Genomic DNA, 11746 nt, shown 5'->3' with positions numbered 1-11746 from the left:
GAGTGCAGTAGGCACCGACTGCCTCAGAGCAAACCAATCTTGAAGTTGGGGGCATCAAACCGGCATTGGGCCCCTTATTTGCATATGCAAAGGGGCCTACACCTGTTTCAGGCATGGGCACTGCACACTGATATTTCGGCCTTTACCAATATGGCGGGCGGAGCACTTCCAGCTTGTGATGAGCCTGCACTTCCTGCCCACCATAGTGCATACTTAGGAGACCATTTAGCACCCTAAAAATGGGTGCTGCATGGCCAGATTTCTAGGCCATTTTGCGTTACATTGTGACATATTTTATTATGAAAAGCACAGATCACTGTATGTGAAAGAGAAATGCAGGTGAACATGTTTGGTGCGATATAGGGAACGGTAGGGTAGTGTTAATGTCACTGGGCTAGTAATCCAGAGGCCTGGACGAATGATCCAGAGACGTGAGTTCAAATCCCACCACGGCAGCTGAGGAATTTAAATACAGTTAATTAAATAAATCTGGAATAAAAAGCTAGTATCAGTAATGGTAACCGTGAAACTATCAGATTGTCGTAAAAACCCATCTGGTTCACTAATGTCCTTTAGGGAAGGAAATCTGCTGTTCTTACCTGGTTTGGCCTATATGTGACTCCAGACCCACAGCAATGTGGTTGACTCTTAACTGCCCTCTGAAATGGCCTAGCAAGCCACTCAGTTGTAACTAACCACAGAAACCACCACAGAAACCACAGAAACCCCACAGTGCAGATAGAGGCCATTTCGGCCCATCGAGCCTGCACCGACACATATCCCACCCGATCCCCGTAACCCCTACACCAACACATATCCCACCCTATCCCCGTAACCCCACGTATTTAATCCCCCTAACACTAAGGGTCAATTTATCATAGCCAATCAACCTAACCCGCACATCTTTGGACTGTGGGAGGAAACCGGAGCATCCGGAGAAAACCCACGCAAACACGGGGAGAATGTGCAAACTCCACACAGACAGTCACCCGAGGCCGGATTCGAACCCGGGTCCCTGGCGCTGTGAGGCAACAGTGCTAACCACTACGAAACAAAATAATAAGAATGAAACCAGACGGACCACCCGGCATCGCGCTGGATCAAAATCCTGGAACTCCCGAACAGCACTGTGGGAGTACCATCACCACACGGACTGCAGCGGTTCAAGAAGGTGGCTCACCACCACCTTCTCAAGGGCAACTAGGGATGGGCAATAAATGCCATAAACAATTTTTTTTTTAATGTTATGTTCTAAGGAAGATCCCACCCAAAACGTAAACCAATCTTTCTGTTCAGATGCTAACTAGCCTGCTGTGAATAACCAGCATTTTCTCTTATTTTTCATCTAATCTTGCAATTCAGGTGATGGTTAGAAGTTGCTGTATTTTGCCGTTAAAATTTAAGGCATCATCAAAACCACTTGATTAGATTATTACCCTCAAATATCTGTTCCCTCTTTACTTATCATACTTGTCATTTAATTAAATAGAACCGAACTCTGTGGCCTATTAGTACTGGAGTCCAAACTGTTAATCCTAGTCTGTTGTGTTTGACTATATCCATATTAATATCAAACACTCAGTATGTCCCAGTAATTCGCTTTTGGACACTAAACCGATTATTAGTATTAAAGTCCAATTCGAGTGATGCCTCTAATATTAAGGCCCAGATCACTGTTAATTTTAATACACTTCCATTTAGCTCACAAAGCCTCCACTGCAGTTAAGGGGCCCATACAATTATAATGTGATTTAAAATGGATTGTTTTTCCATTTTTAAGAAACTATAGAATACCAAGAATAAAGAATGCCTGTTGGTGAGCTTAACACAGTACATCCATCTTACTGTACGGTTGATCCTGTAAAAGCTCCCTGCTCACACAGACTATGCATCATCAGAGTTGAACTCTAACCTTTGCTCTCACTGCCATCTAACGTACAGTAAACTCTGGCAGGGTCCCACACTGTAACACACAGTAACCAGGACACCAGGCCAGGGCTGGACGGCACTCACTCTCAGCCCTCACCAGCTGCCTATTATTTACCATTAAGACATTACTCCGGTGGGGGGGGGGAGGCAAAGGATCCAAAAATGTAATAAATAACCTATTGATGCAGTGATAAAATGTTCTGTGTGTAATTTAATAAAGTAGCTGATCAATGAAACTTGTTAACTTCTCTAACTATAGTTTCCTCATCTTGCTATTTTTAAAAAACTTATTCACATTAGATTATTTGGATTCTGGGGAGAAGATTACAGAATCTGTATGGAGTTGAAAGTACACTCGTACTGAAAAACAGTAGATAGTTAATCTCCAAAGGTTGTGTAATACATGGACCTTAATATTCTGACAATGATTTACAACTTAATCCTCTTTTTTTAATTGGTGTTTTTGAAGCATTTTATTGCGGTATTGATCACTCCCCACTCAGTGGCTTTCAGTGGAGCAGCACGGAGTGAAAGAGAGGTCAGTTCTCACTGTTTAGTTCACCAGGAACAGTACAAATACTGATTATCAGGACAACACAAAGAGACAGTCACAGCTCCCCCAGTGGCTCAGCAGCTGTATCACAATGTGTGATACTGAGCCATACAGACTGGGAAGATCCCAGGTTTTAAACAACAACAGAAAATGCTGGAAACACTCAGCAGGTCAGGCAGCATCGTGGGGAGAGAAACAAGAGTTAACATTTCAGGTCGATGAACCTTCATCATCCCAGGTATTGTATCCCAGGTTTTATTCCTATCTACCGTTTTTCAGTACGAGTGTACTTTCAACTCCATACAGATTCCGTAATCTTCTCCCCCGAATCCAAATAATCTAATGTGAATAAGTTTTTAAAAAATAGCAAGAAGAAACTTTAGTTAGAGCAGGGAAATTTCCCTGGTATCCTGGCCAATATTTAACCCTCAACCATCATCATTAAAAAACAGGTTATCTGGTCATTTATCTCATTGCTGTTTGTGGGACCTTACTGTTGGCAAATTGGCTGCTGTGTTTCCCTGTATTATAACAGTGACTAACCTTTAAAAGTACTTCACTATCTGTGAAGCACTTTGGGACATCTTGAGATCATGAAAGGCGCTATTTAATTTTTTTTTCTTTCTAGTCCTAATCCCATGTGTCCGCTCTGTTCCAATACCACTTTAACCCCTTCCACCATCTATCGAACCTATTCTTAAATGTGACATGGTCCCAGCTTCAATCATTCATTCCACAGCCTGGCAACCCTCCATGTAAAAATATTTCTCCTGCTCTCTGTCCTAAATTTCTTACATTTAATCTTATATAAATGTCCCCTTGTTCTATACCTCTCAAACACTGGAAACAGCTATTCCTATCTACCCTGTATCATGCCTTAATCTCCTCTGTTCTAACAAAAACAGCCCCAATTTTTCAAGTCTGTATTCATATCTGTATTTCCTCATACCAGGCAGTATCCTAGTGAAACAAAAGCAAAATGCTGCAGATGCTGGAAATCTGAAATAAAAACAGAAAATGCTGGAAATACTCAGCAGGTCAGGCAGCATCTGCGAAAAGAGAGAAACAGAGTTAACGTTTCAGGTCGATGACCTTTCGTCAGAACTGGAAAAAGTTAGAGATGCAACCTGGTATCCGAGTGAATCGGTGCTGTACCCTTTTTATTGCCTTAACATTCGTCCTATAGTTTGGAGCCCAAAACTGCACGCAGACCTCCAAACGTGATCTAACTAAAGTTAACATCCCGACTTTTATATTCTATACATTTTGCCATAAAACCCAATATTTCATTCACTTAATCTATGGCCTTATCCACTTGAGGTGCTGCTTTTAACGGCTTGTGAACTCGTACCCCCAGATCCCTGTTACTTCACAGCACACAGCTTTCTGTTATTCACAGTATAATTTTTTTTTTTTTACCAAAATGTATCACCCCATATTTGCTGATATTGATTTCCATCTGCCACTTTTTAACCCATTGCTTCATTTCATCAATATCCCTTTGCAGCTTCCTTTGGTCTTCTAAGGAATTAACTCTACCTCTTATTTTGGTATCACCTGCAAATTTCAACACCACTCCCTCTAGGCCTATATATAAACCATTGATATACACAGTGAACAGAAGTAGGCCCAGAACTGAACCCTGTGGGACACCATTACCCACTTCCAACCACTCAGAGAAACTGCCCTTAACTCCTACTCCCTGTTTTCTCCCTTCTAACTAGTTTTTAATTGGAATTGTTACCCTTCCCCTAATTCCATACCCTTTAACCTTCTCCAATATTCTCTTATGTGGTATTTTGTTAAAAGCCTTCTGGCAGTCCATGTACACTGCATCCACTGCATTTCCCCCATCCATCATATCCAGTACAAAGTTAGATGGGAAACTGCAAAGGGATATAGTCAGGTTAAGTGAATGGGCAGTAAGGTGGCAGATGGAGTATATTGTGGGGAAATGTGAGGTTATTCACTTTGTTAGGAAGAATAGAAAAACAGAATCGTTTTTAAATGGTGAGAAACTATTAAATGCTGGTGTTCAGTGAGATTTAGGTGTCCTCATACAGGAAACACAGAGTTAGCATGAAGGTATAGCAAGCAATTAGGCAAATGGCATGTTGGCCTTTATTGAAAAGGGGTTGGAGTACAAGAGTAAGGAAGTCTTGCTACAATTGTACAGGGCTTTGGTGCGACCACACCTGGAGTACTGTGCACAGTTTTGGTCTCCTTATTTAAGGAAGGATATCCTTGTCTTAGAGGCTGTGCAATGAAGGTTCACTAGATTGATTCCTGGGATGAGAGGGTGGTCCTATGAGGAGAGATTGAGTAGAATGGGCCTATACTCTCTGGAGTTTAGAAGAATGAGAGGTGATCTCAATGAAACATAAGATTCTGAGGGGGATTGACAGGGTAGATGCTGAGAGGTTGTTTCCCCTGGCTGGAGTGTCTAGAACTAGGGGGCATAGTCTCAGGATAAGGGGTTGGCCATTTAAGACTGAGATGAGGAGGAATTTCTTCACTCAGAGGGTTAGAATCTTTGGAATTCTCTGCCCCAAAGGGCTGTGGATGCTCAGTAGTTAAGTATATTCAAGGCTGAGATATAGATTTTTGGACTCTAGGGGAATCAAGGGATATGGGAATCGGGCGGGAAAGTGGAGTTGAGGTTAAAGATAAGCCATGATCTTATTGAATGGCAGAGCAGGCTCAAAGGGCCGTATGGCCTACTCCTGCACCTAATTCTTTCGTTCTTATGTTCTTCTATCTGTCATCTCTCTGTCTCAGGTGCTGAGTTAGTTGTTATTAGCTGAGATGGCAGTGGGAATACTACAATTGACCACAGTACCCCTCCGTAATGGAATCCCACTCCTGGTTGCTATGCAGAGACCCTCCTCCTGGGAAGTGGGTGTGTGGACATCTGGTGAGGATAGGATTGAACTCTGTTGTGGTGTCTCCCATGGTCCAAGGCCTTGCTAACACTTGTAAGAATACATCATTTGCTGTAAAAGTTTGCCGTAACTTGACCAAACTTAAAAGTTGCCCAAATTTAATGTACCAGCATGCCTTGAGAGGCCAAGAGTCTTTCTGCTGAACAAATGTTAAAATAAATCTGCTGCGGCTGCAGGCTGCTAATCAGATAAGGAAGCGACAGACCCTGGGCAGGAACAAACTGTTGGGCGTCACAAAGACAGGAACATCTTCAGGCAAATGGTGTGAACGGCCCTGGGGCCTACAGATTAACTGACTAGGTGATAAGAAGAAGAGGACAACAACTGCCGACCCTTTGTCACAGAGTTTGGGACACATACACATAGAGGGGCCTGCCCAGGTTTTGGGGTATAAAAAGTGCTGCTAAAAGATACTCTGGGCTGCAGTCAGGGCAACTCAGTCAGTTGCCAGTTAAAGTTGTACGTCTCGTCATCACCGAACTGACCACTCGCTGGTGTTAGTACATATGTACTTAAAGTAAATTAGAAGAATCATGCCGGCTTACCTATAATAGGCGAATGAACAAATATATGTGTGCAAAATTGCTTGTAACCTCTTGCTGATTTTAAGTAAAAGAATGTTTTTCCCTGAAATCCTTGGGTTTCGTGTTGTCTGTTCCACAGGTCTGAACTCTATAAATTGTTGGATGGGCGAGGGGTAATTCCACACATCTTACACACTCTCTGTCCAGCATCGTACGTGAAAGGTGGTCACTTGGACAATGTAGTGGGGCGGGGCAGCCTACAGCCGAGTGATTTATCCCATCGTGGGTGATCCCCTTCGGAAAAGGAGGGGCGAACACTGGGAGGATGGAAAGAGTGTCACCATCACAAACCTTTCCTGAAGTCAAACAATTAGAGAAATAACATTAACTTTATCATCTGCTTTTTCATTTTATTATTTTGGTTCAAAACACATTTAGACAGTGAGTACAGATGGTATATCTGAGCAGCTGGTTTAGAGGGGTTACTGTATCTGACGGTGTGAGGCAACAGAATTAATATCAGTAAAGATATAAATTATTAAATCCCATTAGTGGTTTAGCTTCAACAGGGCAGGTTAATTCAGCTGCCTCACACGATCGGCTTGGTAACTCCCGAGAGTCAGAACGTGATATAATCTCCGCAGCGTTTACTATTTAAGTAAAAATATTCAAAAATAGACTTGCGACAGAAACAAACAAAAGGACGTTGAAGTTAATGATAATCTCTTGTTTAAAAAAAGCGGTCCTGATGGTAAAACTAGCATTGTTGATCATTAATCATAAACTGAGCTGATCTGTGACTTCAAAACTGGATATCATTTCTTTTGGTAAAGTTACTGAGCTTTCGGATAGTTATTTCTAATGCAAAATCAAAAATTACTGTTACATAGTTATCACCCTCAATCGCACTATCAGAGACAATTCTCATTCCAGAATGATTCAGAATATACTGGAACATCCATCAAAATAGGCTGGATTTTAATTCTAATTGACATTTATAATATTCACAGTCTTTTAGAAAATAAACCATCCTGAAACAGCAAAGGGAGCTGGGACTGAAATATTCAGCAGTCCATGTAATGATGTTAAGTTAGTTTGCTCGCAGTGTCAACCTTAGTCGCCCCTCTGATGATATTGTGCTCACTGTAGAAGCTAAACTATTTTAATAAAACCCAAAATGAACCGAGATTGAAAAAAGGTGGTAGATTAATTCTACCTTTTTTTACTTTGTTTTTCGAAAGATATTTTTGGATGACTATCTTTACTCAGTGTCCTTTCTTCATCCACTAGGACTGATGCTAGGAGGCTTCAATAGTCCTTGTGATCATCGGCCCAATGGCCCACAACCTGCTGGGCATAGTAATAGATATTTTGGTACAGAAGGAGACTTCTTGGCTCTCGCTCACCCACAGCATGACTCCTCCCTTGGCGTTTCCTGCCCCACTCCCAGATGGAGTTATCGCACTGTCCACTGCTAACTGATTTTTAAAAGCGCTGATAGTGGGAATCTCTCTTTAAAAGTAGCCATTGCCACATTTCTAAAAGCATCTTATTGTAATTTATCTAACTTAGTATCTGGGGCCTTGCATGTGATGAAATCTTTCACATTTGGAAGTTCTTTGAAAAAGCTGTAAAACGGTGAAAGGAGTGATGTGTCATTATTTCAGCGCATTTGATTAAGTCGACAATGGCTCTATTTACGCGTGGCCTTGATAAATGAGTAACTGCATCGAAACTATGTCATTTATTTTGCAGTTTATTGCCTTTCCTTCATCATCGCTGGGTCAGAATCCTGGAATTCCTGCCCTAACACTATCGTGGGAGCACCATCACTAGATGGACTGCAATGGTTCAAGGAGAAGGCTCACCACCACCATCTCAGGGCAACTAGGGATGGGCAATAAATGCAGGCCTTGTCAGCAGCACGGTGGCATAGTGGTTAGCACTGTTGCCTCACAGCGTCAGGGACCCGGGTTCAAATCCGGCCTCGGGTGACTGTCTGTGTGGAGTTTGCACATTCTCCCCGTGTTTGCGTGGGTTTCTTCCGGGTGCTCCGGTTTCCTCCCACAGTCCAAAGATGTGCGGGTTAGGTTGATTGGCCATGATAAAAAAAAATTGGCCCTTAGTGTTAGGGGGGATTAAATACATGGGGTTACAGGGATAGGGCTTGGGTGGGATGGCTGTCGGTGTAGGGACCGGGTGCTAGGGTTTGGTTGATCAGCCATGATCTCGTTGAATGGCGGAGCAGGCTCGAAGGGCCGAATGGCCTACTCCTGTTCCTATCTTCTATGTTTCTATCCCAAGAATGAATTTCTATCTGAGATTTTTCAAAAAATCCAAATATTGGAGGAATGTGTTGAAATGCAATTTTAGTAAACCACGCAAACACATTTAATGAATTACACTCTCCACTATTTTAACAAAGGTGAAAAAATATATAAACATGTTTCATACAAACACATTAATAGGTCCATTGCTAAAATCGCAGTGTTAATTCTACCTACCTTCTGCCGATTCACAAACTTAGCAAATTCTTTCAGGATTATATATTTAGAATGTTTTTTTGAACTGATTATATAATCAGCACAATTAATTCATGCTTTGAATATCAAGCCATTCTTTTGTCATCACATCAGGACATTATTCTATTTTACTGTGAATTATTGTGGGTTTAAAATTATTTTGTCGTGCTGCAAATCCACAGCAGACGCCGCAACCTCGAAACCGAGATAGAGTCCATGTTCTCAGCCTGTGCTCAGGACACAGCAGGCCAGCTACGAGACACCGCCAAACAGACGAGGCAACGGCACTACACTGCCTACATGCACACCAAGAACAGGAAGCTTGAGAAACTCGGCATCACCACCAGCAGCAACCAAGCCTCCCCCAGTACCACAGTTGAAACCACAGGGAAGTCCATCGTCAACTTGTCCGACCACACCCTTCAACCAGACGAAATTGAAGTTCTCAGCTGAGGGCTCAATTTCTGCCCACCACCAAAATGGACCCCATCGGTCTCACGGCAGACACAGAGGAATTCATCAGGAGAATGAGGCTCCGGGAATTCTTCCACGAATCACAAGATGTCAGCAGCGAACCCAATGAGACAACCAATGATCCGGAACAGCAGACAGAGGGATCCGCAGTGCAGCAACCGAAGAAGAAAGAGTCAAATTGGACCCCTCCGGAGGGTCGCTGCCCTAAGCTTGACATGTATGCTCAAGCTGTCAGGAGATGCATCAATGCCAGATTCATCAGCCGCACTCACAAGACAGTCCAGAATGTCACCTGAGCACAACGCAACGCCATCCACGCTCTCAAGACCAACCGCACCATCATCATCAAACCAGCAGACAAAGGAGGAGTCATCGTCATACAGAACAGAATGGACTATTGCAAAGAAGCATACCAACAACTGGACAACCAGGAACACTACAGACAGTTACCCGCAGATCCGACCAAAGAACACACCCGCCAACTCAACAGACTGATCAAGACCTTCGATCCAGACCTTCAAAGCATCCTACACGCTCTCATCCCACGTACTCCCCATGTGGGAGACTTCTACTGCCTCCCAAAGATACACAAAGCCAACACACCCGGATGCCCTATCGTATCAGGCAACGGAACCCTGTGTGAGAACCTCTCTGGATACGTCGAGGGCATCCTGAAACCCATCATACAGGGAACCCCCAGCTTCTGTCGCGACACTACAGACTTCTTACAGAAACTCAGCACCCACGGACCAGTTGAACCAGGAACACTCCTCGCCATGATGGACATCTCGGCACTCTACACCAGTATCCCCCACGATGACGACATCGCTGCGACAGCCTCAGTACTCAACACCAACAACAGCCAATCTCCAGACACCATCCTACAACTCATCCGCTTCATCCTTGACCACAATGTCTTCACCTTCGACAACCAGTTCTTTACCCAAACACACGGAACAGCCATGGGGACCAAATTCGCACCCCAATACGCCAACATCTTCATGCACAAGTTCGAGCAAGACTTCTTCGCTGCACAGGACCTCCAACCAACGCTATACACCAGATACATCAACGACATTTTCTTCCTATGGACCCACGGCAAAGAATCACTGAAAAGACTACACGATAAAATCAACAAGTTCCATCCCACCATCAAACTCACCATGGACTACTCCTCAGAATCGGTTTCATTCTTGGACACACAAATCTCCATCAAAGACGGACACCTCAGCACTTCACTCTTCCGCAAGCCCACGGACAACCTCACAATGCTCCACTTCTCCAGCTTCCACCCTAACCACGTTAAAGAAGCCATCCCCTATGGACAAGCCCTGCGAATACACAGGATCTGCTCAGACGAGGAGGAATGTGATGGACACCTACAGATGCTGAAAGATGCCCTCGTAAGAACGGGATATGACAGTTCCGACGGGCCACAGCAAAAAATCGCATAGACCTCCTCAGAAGACAAACACAGGACACAACCAACAGAGTACCCTTCATCGTCCAGACTCGAGTTGTCATTGGCTTGTTCTCTCTACACAGATGCGGCTGGACCTGCTGTGATTTCCAGCAAAAAAAAATGTTTTTTTGTGTTTTTTGTTTTTCATACAGACCCCAGCATCTGCAACATTTGACCCCTTGTGACCCCACCTCATTGTTCTTTGATGTAATGTTTTCCTGACTGACCTGTTTGGACACCATTCACACCTTTGATTGCTGTGATTATCTCTCTGCCGAGGTGTGATAAATGGCAGTTAGAAAGATTACCTGTAATCATCTAGCATTATTCTCCGACTATATAAGCTGTGTCTTTATGCATCTCTCCACTTCACCTGATGAAGGAGCAGCGCTCCGAAAGCTTGTGATTTCAAATAACACTGTTGGACTATAACCTGGTGTTGTGTGACTTCTTACATTTTACTGTGTGTCAGCTGTGGCTCAGTGGGTAGCACCCTCATTTCTGAATCAGAATGGTTGTGGGTTTAAGTCCCACTCCAGGGACTTGAGTGTCCTGGCTAATATTTATCCCTCAATCAACATAACAAAAGCAGATTATCTGGTCATTATCACATTGCTGTTTGTGGAAGCTTGCTGTGTGCAAATTGGTTGCCCCGTTTCCTACATTACAACAGTGAATACACTTCAAAAGTACTTCTTTGGCTGTAAAGTGCTTTGAGACGTCTGGTGGTCGTGAAAGGCGCTATATAAATGCAAGTCTTTCTTTAAATAATTCAATTGTACCATCCTGTCGATTATATTCTGCTGTTTTAGATTGATAAATGGTTTTAAATTGTATTATGTTACAAAGTAAATCCTAGTTGCAAATTTTCATTAATTTTAAAAAAATGTGCAAGTTGATATTCTATTCACTAGAAGCCCAACTTTCTGAAATGAGCATTTTCTCGTCTGTGGAATCAGACACGACTAACATGAGATTCTTTTAGACTGATATAAAACTACATGGAACATTTAAATGAGAAAAACAGGTGCATGCATTGAAACTGTAATAGCTCTTTGGAGCTCTTTATACTTGAACTCCTCTACTGTCAGAATCCTATTGCAAAGTTCTGACTCGGAATTCCTCTCACACTGGTAGAAATGGATGCTCCGAACTTTGATTGCTTGGATGAGGTAGCTTTGGAAATACTGCTCATTAGTGTGGCTCCTCTTTTTGGTTTCCTTGCAGATGTGATTTGCATTATTTAAATGAACAGTGTACAACAGACGGGTCCAATGGCTCGGAGAATGTTGTGCGATTTTCCTCTGGAACGGATTAGAAGAGCTTTATATTGTTATTGG

The 11746-nt window shown here is 43.1% G+C and overlaps 1 protein-coding gene across 1 annotated transcript; it reads left to right on the top strand.

Moving 5' to 3' along the window:
- The first annotated feature begins 2587 nt into the window (after positions 1-2587).
- LOC147122599 (uncharacterized) lies at positions 2588-11239 on the top strand. The gene is made up of 2 exons (XM_086003514.1): positions 2588-2720; positions 8653-11239. The coding sequence occupies exon 2, from the start codon at positions 9334-9336 to the stop codon at positions 10396-10398; it is 1065 nt and encodes a 354-aa protein (XP_085859640.1). The 5' UTR covers positions 2588-2720; positions 8653-9333; the 3' UTR covers positions 10399-11239.
- Positions 11240-11746: the final 507 nt, after the last annotated feature.

This window comes from Somniosus microcephalus, chromosome 2, assembly GCF_052327205.1.
Source record: "Somniosus microcephalus isolate GS21.2 chromosome 2, FLI_Smic_1.0, whole genome shotgun sequence".
NCBI classification, from domain to species: Eukaryota; Metazoa; Chordata; class Chondrichthyes; order Squaliformes; family Somniosidae; genus Somniosus; species Somniosus microcephalus.
This window is presented reverse-complemented; position numbering and strand designations above follow the sequence as displayed.